The sequence below is a fragment of the Astatotilapia calliptera genome, chromosome 3 (genome assembly GCF_964374335.1).
Source record: "Astatotilapia calliptera chromosome 3, fAstCal68.1, whole genome shotgun sequence".
In the NCBI taxonomy this organism is placed as follows: Eukaryota; Metazoa; Chordata; class Actinopteri; order Cichliformes; family Cichlidae; genus Astatotilapia; species Astatotilapia calliptera.
This window is the reverse complement of record NC_137424.1, coordinates 24,805,777-24,826,611: the sequence shown is the minus strand read 5'-3', so window position 1 is coordinate 24,826,611 and position 20,835 is coordinate 24,805,777. Positions and strand designations below refer to the sequence as shown.

Genomic DNA, 20,835 nt, shown 5'->3' with positions numbered 1-20,835 from the left:
TGTCCCGACTGAGTACCACTGTTCAAAAGTGGAATAAAGAAACAAACTAATTTTTGCCTCTTTTTTAAAAAAAAATTAAAACCACTTTATAGAACATCACATCAGTAACAGTGTAGAATCCATGTCATTTATAGTTTACAAATGACAAAATGTTTACACAAAATCATGACAGTGTTTACATGATGTCACCCACTACCAGCACTTTATTTACTGTATCTTTTGAAAAAATACCACTATTTATACAGCAAAAGACTTAAGAATATTTAACAGGAGCAAGTTTCATTTTCCCCTGGTTTTACTACCACACTGTTCACCAAACGCAGCAAACCTTCACCATCTTATCCAGGAGGGTCACCTCTTCACCCTCACATGAAGAAGTAATCTGATTGGCATGGTGGTATGTTTGAAGCAGGTCCCTTGTGTAGCGCTGGAACCCAGTCACAATGTCATCCTTGTCATAGGCTGGTTTGCTGCAATAATGCCAAATAATTAGCAACTCTATAAATAGAGGGTAGTTCTGCAAAATCACTCATTAGGATGTTTGTTCTAATTTGCTGTGACCTCAGAGTGCATTGAAAATAAAACTAATAGGCTATAAAGAGTGATATGAACATAGTTAGAACTTACCGGAATGAAAATGTCTGGAGCACACCACCAGATATTTGGAGATAGAAGAGAACTGGATATCAACTTGTCTCACAGCTGCTATCCAGACTAGACGCCTTCGTTTGGTAACATCGATACACGAGCTGCCTCGTGTTGCTTCCAGGTTGGGAAAGAGTGAAAAGATAAACCATTTTCAAGCTTATTCTCTTGCCAGTCGTGCGATCGAACTGTGCAGCCAATACAGCAAATACGAACCATGGCTGTTGTGTGTGCCTTCGCTCTTTTTTCGCTTGCACTTTGGACCCGGAAAATGGCACATCAGGCCAAAATCCTTTCCACGCCCACCCCCGTGACATCACGCTCCAAAGCCCTAAATATACTTAGATAAGTTAATTGATTAATCCAAATTGCCCACAGGTGTGAATGTGGGAGTAAATGCTAGCACAAATGGTTGTCAGCCTCTGTGTGTTGGCCCCACGACAGGCTGGCGACCTGTCCAGGATGGTACCCCGCCTCTCACTCTATGACAGCTGGGATAGGCTCCAGCGCCCCCTCTGACCCTGAAAAGGATAAGCGGAAGCGAATGGATGGATGGATAAAATTCCAACTATAGTCGGGGAGGGGAATCTGAACACCTCACTCAGGAGTAAACTAGACCCTGTGTCACTATATTCTCTTGCTAAACAACTTAAATATTAATGCTCAAACATTAATAAGGGGGATTTCCAAGGACGATGGGTTCACACCAGGGACGTATGACTGATGAGAAAGAGTTTGGTAGGCTTTTGTGTGGCTACTAAAAACATGCGGTGGAGGACATTTAACTGGAAATGTGTCATTAGGAATTTTATCACTCCACATGTGAGGAGTAAACTGCTTCAAATGCAACAGACCTGCTATGTCTTGGAATATGTCATTTACATAGATCTCACCTGTACCCACATCTTCTATGTTAGCATTGGCCACTCGTTAGTATGCTGGTTACGTGAGCCTGACTTATAATTTCATGCATAATTTTATTGTTCACTTGGGTTTCCCCTTTGCATAATCATGAGCATTACAGTTTTTCCTAATTGTTTACACACATTTTCCAAAAGCATATTGTGTCACAACGGGACTGAACGGACTCACGCGCAGGCTCTAGGTCTTGAAAGCACAAGAGTCTTTATTATGATGCACCAGGTGATTATTTACAAAAGTGAGGGGAAAGCCGGGCTCCGGGGGTCCACACACGAACGGGAAAGACACGCACACTCTCCGTCCACTCCTCTTCACACTCGCACACTCTCCGTCCACTCCTCCTCACACTCCACTCACTCGGGTAACACAGGGGTAGGTCCAGGGAATCTGTACACAGAGACACGAATGGGTAGTTAGGTAAATCGCTATGAAACACTTCTGAAGTCATTGAGCTGGGGTTACACTGACGAGGGTCGGCAACGGTCCAGCGACGAGAAACACAGGGCTGCCGTCTTATAAAGGAGCTGGATCACTCGTGATGAGCCACAGGTGCGTGGGCCAAGGGCAGGAGCCCGCAGGTGAGCTCCGCCCAGGCAGAGGGAGGAGGGAAAGAGGGGAAAGGAGAGAGCAGGAAAAAAATAAAAAAAGGAATACAAAACATATGTAGCCGTACTGAGCCGACCGGGTAGGCACAGGGACCCTGACAGTACCCCCCCCTCAACGGGAGCCACCCGGCGACCCACCGGGCTTACCAGGGTGCCGGCGATGGAAGTCACGGAGCAGGCGCCGACACAAAACAGCCGAGCGAGGCACCCAGGAGCGCTCCTCCGGCCCGTAGCCCTCCCAATCGACCAAATACTGGACCCCCCGCCCCCGGCGCCGAGAGTCCATAATGCGGGAGACCCCATACGCCGGCAGCCCATCAACGATCCGGGCGGGAGGCGGGGGCCCGGAAGGAGGGCACAAAGGACTGGAGAGCACGGGCTTAATCTGGGAGACATGGAAAACGTCGTGGACACGCATGTTGCGCGGAAGGTTCAACCGAACAGACACAGGGTTCACAAGCGCACCGATTTCGAATGGCCCAATAAAAGTAGGAGACAGTTTCTTGGACTCCGCCCGGAGGGGCACATAGCGGGTGGACAGCCATACCTTTTGTCCGACCGCATACTCAGGAGCCGGTGTCCGATGGCGGTCTGCGAGCTGTTTGTTACGTGCCGTCGTCCGGAGGAGGGCAGCTCGGGTGGCTCTCCACACCCGGCGACATCTACGCAGGTGGTGTTGGACGGATGGCACAGAGAGGTCACCCTCAACGGCCGGAAAGAGCGGAGGCTGAAATCCTAATGACGCCTCAAAAGGTGAAACTCCAGTGGCTGAGGAAGTCAGGCAATTGTGGGCGTACTCAATCCATGGCAGCTGGTCACTCCAGGTCGTTTGATTTGTGGACACCACACACCGCAGAGCAGCCTCCAGTTCTTGGTTCGCCCGCTCAGCCTGCCCGTTGGTCTGAGGGTGGAAGCCAGAGGACAGACTAACCTTAGCGCCGAGGGCGGAGCAAAACTCCCTCCAGACCCGTGAAGTGAACTGGGGGCCACGGTCTGACACAATGTCCTCCGGAATTCCATGGAGGCGGAATACATGCGTGGTGAGGAGGTGAGCGGTTTCCAGGGCCGTAGGCAGCTTGGGCAAGGCAACGAAATGGACAGCTTTAGAAAACCTGTCCACAACGGTTAGAATGACTGTGTTACCTTTTGAAGCCGGTAATCCGGTGACGAAATCCAAGGCTATGTGGGACCAAGGCCGTCCCGGAGTGGGCAGCGGTTGTAGCAAACCGGAGGGAGGTTGGTTGGACGACTTGTTACGGGCGCAGGTCGTGCAGGCGGCGACGTATTCCCGTGCATCCCGAGCCAAAGTGGGCCACCAGAAGTAACGCTGGAGGAATCGTATGGTGCGGTGTACTCCCGGGTGACAGGTGAACCGGGCGGCGTGTGCCCATTGCAGTACCTGAGAACGAACAGAGGAGGGCACAAACAACTGACCTGGGGGCCCGGTCCCGGGATCTGGTTCTGTTTTCTGAGCTTCTTTAATCTGAGATTCGATTTCCCAGGTCACCGTGCCGATGGAGCAGGAGGCAGGAAGAATCGGACCTGGCTCGGGTTCCGCTTCAGAGGAGTCATACAGTCGGGAGAGGGCGTCTGGCTTCACATTGCGGCTCCCGGGCCTGTACGTAATTGAAAAGTTGAATCTCGTGAAAAAGAGAGCCCACCTCGCTTGCCGGGGATTGAGTCGCTTTGCGGCTCGGAGATACTCAAGGTTTCTGTGGTCTGTCCACACGATGAATGGTTGAGTGGCTCCCTCTAGCCAATGTCTCCATTCCTCCAGTGCTAACTTGATAGCCAGAAGTTCCCGGTCTCCAACATCATAATTGCGCTCTGCTGGGGAGAGACTGTGAGAGAAAAAGGCACATGGGTGGAGCTTACCCTCCCTCCGTTGGGACAACACCGCCCCGACCCCGGAATCCGATGCGTCCACTTCAACGACGAACTGTTGCTGGAGGTCGGGTTGGCAGAGGATAGGTGCTGTAGCGAACCGTTCTTTGAGACGTAGGAAGGCCTCCTGCGCGGATTGGTCCCACTGAAAAGACACTTTAGGAGAAGTGAGTCTGGTTAAAGGCAGAGCGAGTTTACTGAAATCTCGGATGAAGCGGCGGTAGAAGTTGGCAAAGCCTAAAAAGCGCTGGAGCTGTCGACGGTTTGGGGGTTTGGGCCAGGTAAGCACTGTTTGGACCTTCGCCGGGTCGGGTTTCAGATCACCCCGCTCTATTATGTATCCGAGAAAGGCCACGGAGTCCACGTGAAAGTCACACTTTTCGCTTTTCACAAACAGTCTGTTTTCCAGCAAACGCTGCAGAATCTGTCTGACGTGTGTCTCGTGCTCCGCCACTGTTTTAGAGAAGATAAGGATATCATCCAAGTAGACAAATGCGCACCGATTGATAAAGTCCCGGAGGACGTCATTCACGAGGGCCTGGAAAACTGCTGGGGCGTTAGTCAGCCCAAAGGGCATCACCAGGTACTCAAAATGCCCCAGATGGGTGTTAAAAGCTGTTTTCCATTCGTCGCCTTCCCTGATCCGAACTAGATGGTAGGCATTGCGGAGGTCTAATTTACTGAAGATCGTTGTCTCGTGCAGAAGTTCAAAAGCCGAGGAAAGGAGCGGTAGGGGGTATTTGTTCTTAACCGTAATGTTATTAAGGCCGCGGTAATCAATGCAAGGCCGGAGAGACTTGTCCTTCTTTTCTACAAAGAAGAAGCCGGCTGCCACAGGGGAAGAGGACGGCCGGATTATGCCTGCTGCCAGTGAGTCCGTGATGTATTTCTCCATAGACGCTCTCTCAGGTTGGGAGAGACTATAAAGGCGACAGGTGGGGAGTGTGGCGCCTGGGAGAAGATCAATGGCGCAGTCATACGGCCGATGAGGTGGTAACGATTGTGCATGATCTTTACGAAAAACTTCAGCCAAGTCGTGATACACAGGTGGAACAGAGGTGAGATCCGGAGGCTCAGACAGGTTATTTGGAGGAGACGCGGAGGGCGGAGTTGCAGCCCGGAGGCAATTCATGTGACAATCCACTCCCCAGCCTACCACGCATTCAGATTTCCAGTCGATATGAGGGTTATGCTGTCGCAACCAGGGGTGACCTAAGACAAGCGGTGTTTGAGGAGCTTTAAACACGAATAGGCTTAGAACCTCGGTGTGGTTGCCGGAGAGTGTGAGTGACACGGGCTCTGAGACATGGGTTATATCAGGCAGCCGCTGCCCAGATAAGGCGGTGACATGTAAACGATGAGGTAGAGGGTCAGACCCAACCCCTAATTTTTCCGCGAGGGCTGAATCGATAAAGCTCTGTTCCGCGCCAGAGTCAATTAACGCCATCACAGAATGGGTTTTTGTGTGAACTGTTAACTTGGCCGGTAACATTAAGCGCGGAAGGGAGCTTTTACTAGACAGGTCGCCCACCAGTACTCCCTTAACTACGGGCGGGCGCCCCCTTTTGGTCGAGATGGACAGGTGGCAATGAAGTGGCCCTTACGGCCGCAGTACAGGCACTCACCAGAGACCATGCGTTGCTGACGTTCCGCGGGTGTTAGCCGTGAGTGACCCAGCTGCATGGGCTGCTCGCCTTCCTCGCTTAGCTCGCCACTGTGGGCAGCACTGGGTTTAGCCCTCCATTCCCCCGCTGGTGGGCCCAAGAGCGCCCGTGGCTCCTGAAAGGCCCGCCCCCGGAGGTCTCTGCGAGCCTGAAGGCGATCATCTAACTTAATGCACAGAGTCATTAGAGAGTCAAGAGAGGCAGGCAGGTCATGCATTATTAGTTCGCCTTTTAATTCATCACAGATGTTATTAAGCAAGGCACTCTTTAGCGCCTCCTTCCCCCACCCCGTTTGCTCAGCCAAAACCCAGAAATTGACAGAATAATCCGACATCCTGCGTCTACCTTGTTTAAGATTTAACAGGCGTTGAGCGGCGGCGGCAGCCTCGGATCCTTTGTCAAAAACGCTCTTAAACTTAGACAAAAACTCGGGGTAGGAGATGTCGGGGTGGGATCGTAGCACTGCCTTATCTCCATCGCCAGGGTACCAGTGAATTTGCTGACGAAAAAAATAAGTGAGTTGTGTGAGAAATCCTGCACACTTATCCAACTCACCATGAAACAGTTCAGGAGAGGGAGGCTGATGCCCGACGACCACAGGTGTAGTTTGGGCCGCGCTTGCGGGCTGAGACGCGCTCGCGCCCGGGATGGGTTCGTCTGCCGGAGAGGCTGGCGGGGGCGGAGAGTCAGTCAACGGGGTCCGCTGGGCGAGAGCCAGAGACAAAGCGGCAACGTCTCCACTGAGCCGCATCAACATATGCTCGTGTCGCTGCAACAGCTCATCCAACGAGACCGGGGCTGGGGCGGGTGACGCCGAGCCTGCTGAGTCCATTGTGGCTGGACCGTTCTGTCACAACGGGACTGAACGGACTCACGCGCAGGCTCTAGGTCTTGAAAGCACAAGAGTCTTTATTATGATGCACCAGGTGATTATTTACAAAAGTGAGGGGAAAGCCGGGCTCCGGGGGTCCACACACGAACGGGAAAGACACGCACACTCTCCGTCCACTCCTCTTCACACTCGCACACTCTCCGTCCACTCCTCCTCACACTCCACTCACTCGGGTAACACAGGGGTAGGTCCAGGGAATCTGTACACAGAGACACGAATGGGTAGTTAGGTAAATCGCTATGAAACACTTCTGAAGTCATTGAGCTGGGGTTACACTGACGAGGGTCGGCAACGGTCCAGCGACGAGAAACACAGGGCTGCCGTCTTATAAAGGAGCTGGATCACTCGTGATGAGCCACAGGTGCGTGGGCCAAGGGCAGGAGCCCGCAGGTGAGCTCCGCCCAGGCAGAGGGAGGAGGGAAAGAGGGGAAAGGAGAGAGCAGGAAAAAAATAAAAAAAGGAATACAAAACATATGTAGCCGTACTGAGCCGACCGGGTAGGCACAGGGACCCTGACATATTGTCAGAATTCAACACAAATCAAAAAACACACACACAATGGGCAAAACCCTTCAATTCACCTGCAAAATAAAGTCATCATATTGACTTGCTGTAAGCCTTTTTATGTTCAGTGTAACACTTACTACAGACAGTACATAGGCCTACATGAGTGCATTGTAAAAGATTACAGAATGTTTGTATACAAAACTCACAAATACATGGTACCAAATATATTTTTACTGTATTCTCCCACAAAAACAATGTACAGTGTTCATCCCAACCAAAACAAAGTTGCGCATACCATCAGTGTTGGCCAAGTTACTTTGAAAAGTAATTAATTCTAGTTACTAGTTACTTCTTCAAAAAAAGTAACTGAGTTAGTAACTGAGTTACAAGATTCTAAAAGTAATTAATTACTTGAAAAGTAATTAATTACTTAAAAAGTAACTATTGCGTTACTTTGAAGAAAACGTTTAACCCTCTGGGGTCCAGGGTATAATTGGCCATTTTTAACTACTTTTGATGTTTCCTCCACATTTCACCTTTAAAAACTATTTCCTTTGCCTTGTTTGGTATCATCCTTTTCAGCACAACCTCACGTGTCTGAATTTACAGTCATGTTTTCATTTTGATATACTGTATTAACGCAATTGATCAAAAATCAGACAAAAAACATAAAATCAGAGTGGAAAAGGTTATATTTTTTACTGTAACAACCACAAACATGTTTAATGAATCATATTTCATAACTTAAAATGCAAATATAAATTGTCAATTTTAAAATCCTATGCACAAGTTTTGCAAACAACAAAGTTATTTGCATCCATTTACCTTTTACCTTGATTTTTTAAATAACCATTTCAAACTATTTACAGAACAATCAGCTGTTCTTCAATAAGATGCCACACAAATTATTTGCGCCACTCCAAAAAATTTATTTCTGTCCACTATAAAGGAGACATCACAGCCTGATACCTGCAGGTCTGAAAGCAGCAGGTGTATCACTCCTGTTTCTACCTGGAGACAGCATTCGCCTCATTGTTCTGACACACAACACAAAACTATTCACAACACTACACACTAACTACACAAGACAACACATTAACTACACACTCAAACACGCTAAACGTCACAAATCTCTCACATCGCAAAACTTGCTCTCCTTCTTTTTCTGCTCTCTCCCTCCGTCACTCCTAAAACTTCCCCTGTTTTGTTTTTTTTTACTCATAAGCAGAGAGTGCTCGCTGCGCTGTCCTAGACAGTAAACGTGTTAGTCCAATAATCACACAACTGGTATGTTAACTCCAACTTTAATGGTTGCCTTCTTTCGTTCCTTCACACAAGAAAAAACTGACACTCCAAAAACTCCTACTTCCCCTTCCCGCCTGCGTGTAGCCATGCCCCCCTTCACCGGACACTTGCGCAGTGGGACAGATACATCTTAACATCTTCCCTTTTTCTTTTAAGGAAAGGAAAACAGATTAGAACAATTTTTTTTTCTTTTTGAACAATATAACATAAACATAATTTAACATTCCAAACTAGTGTTTAAAAGAAACATTTTTATGAGTGTTAATTTTTTATTTTTTGTCATTAGTCCTTTCAGCTTTCTAGCTGCCATTCCCCTTCTCTCAGGGCTCTTAGCAGTCCAAGTGCTGATATCCCCACTTTTGTCAGGCAGTTAGCGAGCTGCTCTTTGGTAGATGTCCATATGATGTGCCGAATAGTCCCTGTGTGCATAAGTTCTTTGATGCTACTGATGTCGAGCCGAAGCACTCATGCCAGCACTGTCTAGCACAACACCTGGAGCTCAGTTTTGCCCCCTGAGCTCCAGGTGTTGTGCTAGACAGTGATCATGATTACCGTCCTTGGGAGCGTGCGCAGCTGCTTAAAGCTGTAGAGTCCAGATTACTTACGTAGTCAGCTACTTCCGTACAACCGATATAAGATGCGGTAAGTTGAACACAGCTTCAACCGTCTGTTTGTTTAAAAATTAGTAATGGACCGCATTTTCTTGTTAGTAACTGTAACGGCGTTGTAACGATAGGAATAGTAATTAGTTAGATTACCCGTTAGTGAAAAAAGTAACGGCATTACTTGTAACTTACTTGTACTCGTTATTTGTACTCCCATCACTGCATACCTGGTCTGCATATACAACAGAGGAACCTACTGCATAGAGTTACAGTAAAAAAAAAACAAAAAAAAAAAACAACTTTGCTGCATCCTCTCTTCTCTTTCAGTCTGCCAGAGCACCTCATCCACATCACAATCAACATGCTTGTAATGCAATATGCTTCCCACCCCAGTTACCTATAGCTGCATGTTATGACCCAGGTCATTGTTGCCGTGTGGTGCTGTTACTTGCCACACCATGTGGGGGGCATTGTTTGTACTCTGTGATGTCTGTTATGTAAGTTTCCAGGTGGAGGCTGACCATTGGTGGAAGAGGGAATGAGGCCAGCTACAAATTGGGACCTGACTGGGCCGCCAGCCCCTCCTACTACTTCCTGTTTCCAGTGAGTTTGGGGCCCTTCGTGGCGTGTGACAGAGCTGGGCTGCAGTAAAAACAGTTTAGAGAGTCGTATCTGGACATGGTAGCTGTAGGGGTGGGAAGCCGTTTCTTTTACAACCTTTTTCTCCTGTTTCGGGTAGGGAGACAGGTTAGAGCAGGGGTGCCCAATCCCGGTCCTCGAGAGCTACTATCCTGCAGCTTTTAGATGCATCCCTACTCCAACACAGCTGAATCAAATGGTTTGATCTCTTCAGCATGCCATCATGTTTGGCAAAGGCCTCATAACAAGCCATTCATTTGATTCAGGTGTGTGGGAACAAGGATGCATCTAAAAGCTGCAGGACGGTAGCTCTTGAGGACCGGGATTGGGCACCCCTGGGTTAGAGGTTTGTATTTTCTTTTGGGGTTGATTCACTATAGGTAAGTTAGTTCTGATTCATTTCCAGTGTGTTTTGTTTGTTGTTTTGGCCATGCCCGCCCTGACGCTCGCTACCTGTCAAGTTAATAAAACGACTAGTCATTGTAAAACTGTCGCTGTGTGATTTACTTCTTTTTATTATTTTTCTTGTGTTGCACTCCAGCGCCCCCAGGCCGGTGTGTAAAATGCACAAAGGGTACAATTGCCAGTACGTTGGTGAGGGATTTGGCCAGGGACATTGACCAGTTATGTTCCTGCCTCTCCACCTCCTTTTTGCCAGATTGAACCCTACTTCATCTATGGAAAATATATTCATGGGGCTTTTCTATGTAATCCATAGATTTTCTATGTAATACACTCTCTATAAAAATAAGTGTGTGTAAGTGATGCAGAAAGAGACTTGTGAAATAGTGTATTTACAGTATATGCACTCCAGATATATGTGCATTACAGTATAGTCTACAGTACTGCAAGAGTACCATCTGTAACAATCTAGAATACAAACAGTAGGCCTATGGACATAGAATTGTACTCAAAGAGTCGCTGCTGAAAGTATGTGTAGGTTACACTTGCACATACTGATATTGTAGATCTTTAACTCTTGCAGTTTCGTTCAAAGGGGTTGAACACACCATTAGAAACGTGTTTTCAATTGTGAGTTGCTGTGTGTAAAGATGACAGCTGTGTTGAAGTTGTGTTCACGTTTTGCTGCCAGCGTTTACAGTTTTGCAACATTCCTACCTCTTACTCAATGTGTACTACCACTGATGACATTGCTTCTTATATTTATTTATTTTATATATATATAACTTTTTTTGGTTTGTTTATTTTAAAGGATTTTTAATGTAAAAATCTACACGCAGCTAATGAAGAGATGCCATACTGTGTTTTGTTGTTCTTGTAACAGTGACGGATCTATTCTATTTATTTCTAAGAGGTGCGGACTAAATACAGCTGACGCTAATAAGAGTAGGACAAACTGTAAATTAACAATTTTTTTACAATAATTTTTTCCTCCTTGGTTGGCATCAAGGTACCATCAGGCCAAACAGAGATTGAGTACAGCAAGTCACTGAAAACCGTTTCCAAACTACCAATTTCATGCAAACAAGATGAGCAGATGAGTTTAAAACTTTAGTGGCTTCATTCTCCCACCTGAATGTGTATCTTTTAGTATGTTTGTGTCCATCTGAAACAGTAAAGGTTGTGGAGGTTGAAACAATGTGTCGGCTGGCGATGAAGGCAGTAAAAGCTTTCAAGTGAATAAAGAATCCACAGAGGAAAGCATCCCATCATGATAACAGATGTCCTTAATGACAGAGGTGGTTTAAAAAAAACAAAACAACAACAACATTGCTGCCACTAACATCCATGGCCATGCTTAAATATTCAAAGTCAAAAATCAGGTACAAGTACAGATACCAAGCAATTGTGCAGTCATTATGTACATATATTTGGACATAAGTATAGATAATGTTTTGGGACTTTTTGTTTCATCTTCATACATTGGATCCCACCTGTGGCGGAGTCCAGCAACAGACATACTTACCAAGTACAACTACAAACTGATCTATAATTAGCAATATGAGGCTGGACTAAGACATGGACTTTCATTCTACAGTAGTTACCAGCCACATAAACTGGCCTAATAATAAACAGTTAAATGACTGGCCATGGACAACAGACCAATTATTATACCACTTTTTTAGCTTCATTTTAAGCTGCCATGGAGCTTAGTGACAATAAATAAAAGGTAAGTGAAAGGTTAATGAGATATTTTCCCTTTCCCTTTAAATTTATTAATATGGTGTCAAATGACAACAACAGTTGTCTCATATAGGGCAGGGTGTACGGTAATATATATATATATATACATATATCTGACCTTTGTGGCAGGTTCTGTATGCCTCTTCGTTTGACTTGGAGAAATCCATTCCACCATCACGGTCCTTCCCTGCTGCAGTCCTTGGAGACACAAAAGAATTAGGGAGATTAATATAATGTGGGATTTCTTACATAGACTGGGTCAGCTTGCTGACAGTGTAGCATCACTACATCTCTAAGAAAAAAAATAGCAGTCAGACTGCATAAAAGATATCATTCCTTTCTAATTTAGGAAAGTTGAATAAGACAAACTTCAGTATTCTGTTTTATTGTTTGAGGTCAGGTGACAGTGTCACGGCTGTCGAGGCGAGGCCGTGTTGTGTTGGAGGGAAAAGGACCCAAAATGCAGGCAGTTAACTGATAATGCAAGTGACGTTTATTTACAAGTAATAGGGTGATGGAAGAGGCAGTGAGGAATGACAAATGACTAAAGAAACCTAAACTGGGAAAACTAAATAATAGTGATGGCCCGCTTGAAGCTGACGCTCCGGTGCGTGTCAAAAACGGGAAATTTATTAAAATTATAGGGAAATTTCCCTAATGTAATATTATTTATAAAAATAACCATCTAGCGATTAACTGCATAAGTACATGGAGGCGGGACCTCACAGCAGAAGCATACTCCATAATGTGTTGTATATTATTATATGTAACGTGGTATTTTTCAATGATTGTATTTACCAACATCAAGACGTCACAAGCAAAGAAAGACCACACCATGATGCATGTTTAAACAAGGAAAGTTTACTGGTCAAAATTATTTATTAAAGAAATAAATAACATTTTTGTCATCCCAAAAAATACACGTTTAAAGCAACACAACGGTGGCCCAATATCAGACAGAATTCCACTCTGTAGAGTGAGCAATCTTAATGAAGCAGTTGGTTTTATTTTGTGGATTCAAGCTGCTCTTCATATTTTTGGCCACCAGATGTCACCAGAGAGGACTGTGTTGAAAAGCTTCGAAAACAGAACACACTCACATGAGACGGGGACCTTCAGAATAAAACAGGAAACTCAGACACAGAGAACCAGACAAGGCAGTGAACTAAACAGACAGAGTGACACCATAGACAGACAGAACACAGAAGTGGGGCCAGGGCAGGCACAGAACAGAAACCTAACAAATGGCAAATCATAACAGAATACATACTCAGAATAAACAAAAGCATAAAGAAACACAAAACACTGAGCCAGCAGACTCAGGACCAGTGTTGGTCAAGTTACTTGAAAAAAGTAATCAGTAACTAATTACTGATTACTTCCCCAAAAAAGTAATCCCGTTACTTTACTGATTACTTATTTTCAAAAGTAATTAATTACTTAGTTACTTTCTAAAAACACGATTTACAACCTGAGTAGGTGATAAAGCGATAGATCTTTCAGACCAATTCTACTTTTTCTACATAATCCATCATACAAAATGTAATCAAATGAAAAGTCTCTTTTTAAAACTTGTTTTATTAGTTTTAACCTTTTAACTTTATGCATCAAGCAAAAATTTCATTATATGCAACATTCTCTGACTGGAAGAAATTTGTTTAATATTTAAACCTATTTTCTGCACATTCCAGCACATAAAATATTTTTTGTGTGTGTGTGTGTTTACACTCACTCTTTCAAATACATGCAAGTAAAACACAGCAGAAAATAAATAACATCAAAGACTAGCGGTCCTGTTGCTCTTTTTCACCTGTAAAGCAGCAGTGGCGTAGGCGGAGGTTTGCCCTGGTGCAGGTTTGCCGCAGTGGTCAGTTTAAGAATCCGCGAGTTTCTCTGTGAGTTTCCCATTACGTGGTAGCGCACTCGGTTCTTGCTTGGAAGTTTAGGGGGTTTTTTTCGCTGTAAAAAGAAGTTTTCTTCCCACGCACAACGGGACACTAATGTTTTTGTCACTTTTTATGGAATCAAACTCAAAATAAGGTCAGTACTTCAACATTTTAAACTAGAGATGGACTGATCCGATGTTTATGTATCGGTATCGGTCCGATACTGACCTAAATTACTGGATCGGATATCGGAGAAAAATAAAAAATGTAATCCGATCCATTAAATATCACGAAAGCACCTCACAAAACTTGCAACACGCCGTAACTCACCTCAGAACGTTAGCACGTCGGAGCAGTATGCATCACGTGATAGAGCGGCTGTGGCATGCGGGACCTGTCGGTGGTCTGGATAGCATGTGGAGCTTCGCTAGCAACCCGGCATTTCATCTCCGACAAAGTTATCTCCGAGAGAAGTAAAGCAAGTGTGTAAGTCCATCTCTGAATGTTTGTAAAGCATTCCTGCGTTAAGCTTAACAAACGATATATGGAGCGACTGCCTCTTCTCTCCCCCTCCCTCTCCTGCTGCTATCATGAAATCATGAAACTGCTTAAATGATCAGCTGATCGGCTTTTCTGTCGTGAGTCCGTCTCTCTTGTTTGTTTTTGGCCCACTTTGCACCAGAAAGAGGAAACCAGCGGTTGAACAACAGCAGCACGTTTAAGCTTGATAATCTGTTGTTAGAATTTATTTAATATTACTTTCTACACCAGGATCCTTTTCTACGTAGCTGACGGCTGGTAACTGTGCAGGGGCGGATCTAGCAAAGTTTAGCCAGGGAGGCCGATAGGGCATTAACAGGGAAAAGGGGGCAAAGACATACTTTTCTTTCTTATTCTCATTTAAAATGTCGAGCTTTTAATAAATAATTATCTGACACCCAAAGTTTTAATTTGATGTAAAATGAATAGAAGTCAATTACTGTATATAGTGACTATTAAGTCTAATATAAATACCCTAGTAAGCTATAGTACTTTTTCCTTTGGGAAGGTACCATCTGTGCAGTCTGCAATTTTGTTGAAGAAAGATGTTGAATCTATTTAATATTTCTTGAAAAATAATTGATTTCTGTGCATTTTTTTCACACTGCATCAAATTAAGGTTGATTACGTCGATTAAGCATCATGAGGTGGAGCGTGAGGGGTGGTTCCCTATTTTTTATTTATTTATTTTTGTTGTTGCTGGGAGTTGGAACCCTGTTAGTTAGATTGCTTAATATTTACCATAAGTACTCTTTAAAATACCAGAATAGGGAGGATGGTGTAGGTTTAAGTTTATTAGATTGATCAGTATTGCTGAACTATGAAATATTTTTTTTGCATACAGGTATAACAGAATAGCTTTAGTGTAGTTGTTGTTTTAAACTTGAGTATGAACTTATACAAAATGCAGCAAGATATTTAAAAAACAGTTTTGTTGATTAAAAAACACTATATCGGATTCATATCGGTATCGACAGATATCCAAATTTATGATATCGGTATCGGACATAAAAAAGTGGTATCGTGCCATCTCTATTTTAAACGCTGCACGCTCATACTCTCTCCCGCACTCGATATATAATCCATTGTTGATATGCACACTGCTGTTGTCACAAACGTCGCACTCGCTTACATCACCGTCATGAGACATTCTCACAAAAAAAAATAAAAAATCACGGTTTTAGTAACGCAGCGTTCCTACGGGAAAGTAACGGTAATCTGAATACCGTTTTTGCAATAGTAATCCCTTACTTTACTCGTTACCTGAAAAAAGTAATCAGATTACAGTAATGCATTACTGCCCATCTCTGCTCCGGACCATGAGAGTAAGTGTGTTTGCAATGTAGATTATAAGATATTCAAAGCTATACCAGCATGCAGACTGGAAAAAGTTGCACCTGACGTATACTTTTGGACTAGATGGGATTTATCAAACAAAGAAACTATGGTTGATATAACATGAACAATACAAATACAACAACAACTAAGATAGGAGCAGTGGCCTTCTGGCAGGATAAGCAGGGTAAGCAATGCTCATCTTGTTGAAACTAAAAATAGACAAATGAAAAAATACCAAAGTAAAGTGATCTCTCTCCTTTGATCTTAGACAACAGTGTCACTCGGGTGCATGCATCTAGCCTATACTAAATCCAGTATAAATTACTGCCATCTTGTGATCAGGGTCTGCTACTGTTGTTGTCATTTATGTGAACTGGGAAAGACCATCTCTGAATCGAGGAGCTGACCTAAGGGTACATCTTTCACCATCTTACAATCCTGTGACTGCAGCCATTCCTCAACTCTCTGTGAACGGTACTCATGGTCATTGATCACTAACCACTGATCGATGGTCATGACAATTTGCATATGAATCATCATGAAACTGACCTCTCTGCCCAATAGTGGTGATAGTGTCAGTCATTAGGTAAATGTGAAGTTTGCGTTACAATGTAACGCAATGTACTTGCGTTACATTGTAAAATAACTGAACTCGCTGAAAATCATTATTTAATTTCAATAATTTATCTTCTAAAGGTAAAAATAAACTCTGCCGCTTTAACATCACTGTAGTGCAGCTGTACGTCATTTCGCGCCAGTTTGCCGCATAGTCGTATCCTACAGCGGAAGATGTCGGACTCGGCTGAAGCGGGGGCCTGTTTTATGAAATGGAAATATTCCCGTCACTTCACTTTTCTAAAACAAGCAGACAAGAACATTACGGTAATATGTAAGCTATGTCCTGGGGAGAAAAAATTATCGGCCGCAGTCAATAGCACGAGTAATCTGCTGAAGCACCTGACACGGCAGCACAGATAAAGCCTTCTGAGTGATTCTTGTTCATCATCCATGGATAACACCGCGGCAACTACTGCTAAGCAGACGAAACTTGATTTCACTTCAGCAGCACAGAAAGTGTCTGAAGGTGAGCTTAAGAAAATGATTGTGGAAGAGATGCTACCGCTGCATACTGTAGAGTCTCCGTCTTTTAGGTGCATATTAAACACAATACCTGTGGCAAAAAAGTAGCACTGCATGATCGAAAAACATTTTCTACTTAAGTGTTATGCTGACATGGAAATGGAGCTTAAAGAGACATTCGAGAGTTTGGAATATATTTCCACGACTGCTGACATTTGGACCAGCCATAACAAAAGTTTTCTCGGAATGACGGCACACTGGATTGCTCCTTCTATTTTTGTACGAGGACATGCAGCGCTAGCATGTAAAAGAGTTCGAGGGAGACACACATATGATGTCATCGGCAATGAAATCGAGCAAGTACATTCGGCTTCAAAGTGTTCTGCAATGTGGACAAAAGCAAACCGTTCTTCTGTTGCTTCAGAGTTGGTAGATAATTTTTTCAAGAAAAAACTCATAGTGCCTGTTTCAACACGATGGAATTCATTTCACGACGCTCTGTCCAGGATCACTGACATTCCCCTTGCTGAATTAAATACGGTCTGCACTCAGTTTGGAGTCAAATGCTTCACTGATCGGGAGTATCTGTTCCTAAAGGAGTATTGTATCGTGTTGAAGCCACTCACTGTTGCACTAGACATATTGCAAGGAGAAGAGAACTGCTATTTTGGATGTCCAGGATGCTGGCACTGCAGGACGAGCTTAAGCTGATAGCATCCCTCCCTGATATCATTGTTAAGGTAATCTATATATACCCTTACCCTAAAATAAATTTTTGTTTTATTTATCATGCTCTTATGTGAAGTGTCTGATGTATTTTTTTCTCATAGGCGATCAAGGTGCGCTTTTCCTCAATGATGGACAATAAAGAAGCTCTCCTGGCTGCAGTCACTTTGCCTAAATTTAAGCTACGCTAGATCAGAGAAGAAGAGAAAAAAGACATGGTTAGGGCAATGCTTACTACAGAGTGCCGTGGGTTGTCTCTTGAAGACTCTTGAAGACCAACAACCTGCTCAAGATCACAAGAACCCTGCTAACTCCACTGATGACTTTTTTTCATTTGAGGAGGACGACTGTACCTACTCTGCTGAAACAGAGGTGATGGAATATTTGAAATCTGCTGGGTCTGAGCTGGGTGTTCTTCGCCAATTTCCCAGGATTAAGGCAATTTCACTGAGGTACAACACAGCCACACCATCAAGCGCACCAGCCGAAAGGCTTTTTAGCCTCGGCAATCTTGTGCTTACACCCAGAAGGAACAGACTGTCAAGTGAATGCTTTGAGAGACTTACATTAATGAGATACAACAACTTTTTCAAAAACAACACAGCTAAGTAGTACAAAAAATGTTTTGGAAAACATGAGTGCATACAGCATGCAGGAAATATGGTGCTCATTGGTTTGAGGAAGTTTCAGAGGAATTCTGTTTGTTAACCAAAGTTCAGAGTTAACTTCACTTTGTTGAATCACATGACATGATCACATACATCATGTATGAATATGTTACTCATTGCTTTGAAAATGTAAAAATTTTAATGTTTACTGCGTGAAATATGTCATGTTTAACATTTCTTAAGTTAAGCTTTTTTGTTATTCAGATATGTTGCAGAAAAATATATTTGTTATTCTGGAATTGTGTTTCTTAGCTAAAGAAAGTCACATTCCTTACTAAAAAATGTAATTATTAAAGAATGTTTGTTAATAGACCTCTCTTCATTGAGTCATACTTGTTATTAATCTCTGGCTCTCTTAAATCTGCTCTAAAGACCTACCTTTTGGGTTTGGCTTTTAAACCCAGTATAATTTTTTTTTTTTACTATGTATTTTATATTATTCTTTTTATGTTATTAATATCTGTCTCTCTTCCACAGCATGTCTTTTATCCTGTCTTCCTTCTCTCACCCCAACTGGTCGTGGCGGATGGCAGATCCTCCCTGAGCCTGTTTCTGCAGGTCTCTTCCTGTTAAAAGGGAGTTTTTCCTTCCCACTGTCAACAAAGTGCTTGCTAATTGGGGGTCATATGATTGTTGGGTTTTTCTCTGTAGGTATTATTGTAGTGTCGACCTTACAATATAAAGTGCCTTGAGGCGACTGATGCTGTGATTTGGTTCTATATAAACAAAACCGCATTGAAAGTGAATTACACAAAATTTCCTCCTAATTTAAAAAAGGCCTTACAACTGAAACTATGTAAAGGGAGTACTAGATAGTTTCCAAACACAGAGACAGATAATCTGGAACAGGACTTTTCCCAAATACGGGAATACTATAACCAGAATTGGAAGGTTACAGCCTTTAAAGCTTTGTCAACAACATAATCAAGCATTTTTATCAATCTGAGCTCAGCCTTTAACTGCACCCCCAAATGAAGTAATCACGAAGCTGTATGAAACACCAAAGCCAGGAAAATGGGGAAAAGATGCAGGAATTCAATTATTTATTCCATTTTTATTACCGACAAATCAGAACAATAGGTATCTCAAGGTAGGGCTGCTCGATTATGGCAAAAATGATAATCACGATTATTTTCACTGAAATTGAGATCTCGATTATTTGACGATATTTATTTAACCCTTTAAGACCTACCATAGGACCAAGTCCGCCAGAGCTTATATTATTTTTTTTACATGTTGTAGTGCCATTTGTGGGAGCATTTCAAGTTGCTATACAACTGTTATAGCCCATATTTTAATAATATGTATGCATTAAGTCCATAGTAACTACATTAATTGCAAAAAAGTGCAATAAACTACAAGAAAATTGAAAATCGTTTTTTGGTTTTTTTACATATATTTCTACTTGGAGAAATTTAAGATCCCTCAAAACTTTAAATACAAAAAAGTTGCAAAAAATAGTTTACATCAACAGGAAATTTATTTTGAGTGTGTTCATAGTTTTATTTTGGAGATACACCAATTTTTATATACTACAGGAAAAACCAAAAAACAATCCTATGATGCAAAAACAGCAGGTGCATCAAAATAAGCTATTTCCAGCAGTGCAATTTGAGTTAAGCATCACAGAAACTATTCAGAAAAGTCAAACATGACCAGTATAGGCTTTTAAGGCCTACAAGTTAAAAAAAACTACATTTTCCGCGAAGATGACGTCACTTCCGGTTTCGGCCAGGAAATGGCGGACATGCAATAGTTCCCGCAGACGTCTGTTTCACTGTGGGAAGTGTTACGAACAGCTGATCGGATCTGCAAAACGTCTTTCTGGAATATTATGTTTTTGTTCCTGCAAGCGCTTTTTATGCAATTTTTGCAAAGCTTTATGTGGAAGGAAACCGTGACCGAGGACAAGCTGATGGCATAAGATGTAAGTACAACTCCTCCGGTTTCATATGCAAAACAAATTATTGCGCTAGCTTACGCAGTTCCGGTTCTACAGGGATTTAAAAATAGTTACACAAAATGGAGCGTGCTGCTTTGACGGCTTTAAAGGGTTAACAATGACTTTAAAAAAATAATATAAAATAGTGTGCAACACCACTGAAGTTTTTTTTACCTCTCTTTTCAACCAACGGCAGTCACTCTCCTCTCCAAATAACTTCTGCTTAGCTTTCCGAGCTTCCCTCGGGTCCTCTTAATCAGCGGTCTCCAACCTTTTTTGCGCCAGGACCGGTTTATAAGGTGTCGCGGATAAATGAGGGAGGGGCTAATAATCGGCTCAGTCATTTTTAATGATCGTTGAAAGCCCAGATCGTAATCGTGATTAAAATTCGATTAATTGAGCAGCCCTATCTCAAGGTAACTGTTGTTGTAAGATAAAAACCCTACAATAATATAAAGAAACAGAAAACCCCAACAAACATATGACCCCTATGAGCAAGCACGCGTGATGGCATGACCATAGCTGGACTGGCCATCGGACAAACTCGGTGGGCCGATTTTTTTTTTCTTTTTTTGTAACGGTATAAACAATGAGAGGTGGTGGATTGGCCAGATGCTGGCCGGTGTGTAAAAACAACTCATTTGTTTGGTGGTGGCTATGGCGGAGCTTCCACAGATTCAGTAACATTAGCAAGTGGTGGAGGCCAGCAGGTGGATGAGCGAGAGGGGAGGCAGGAGGAGGAGAGACCCGAGGCAGCACGGGTCCGAGTGTCAGGTGAATTGAACTTCAGGTAAGAAGTTATGACCTGCAGTCTATCTGGGTCAGATATAAACCAAGTTTAGG

General features: G+C 43.4%; 1 protein-coding gene across 3 annotated transcripts in view; it reads right to left on the bottom strand.

Annotated features, from left to right (window-relative positions):
* Positions 1-20,835, bottom strand: part of adam19a (ADAM metallopeptidase domain 19a) — a 104,492-nt gene that overhangs the window by 74,952 nt on the left and 8,705 nt on the right. For 2 of the 3 annotated variants that reach the window (XM_080299761.1, XM_026158285.2), the window contains exon 2: positions 11,931-12,010. In XM_080299761.1, coding sequence (XP_080155887.1) covers positions 11,931-12,010 — 80 coding nt within the window. Of the gene's footprint in view, positions 1-1,737; positions 1,878-11,930; positions 12,011-20,835 lie in introns of those variants that run through there. The other variant, XM_080299762.1, reaches the window with a different exon arrangement.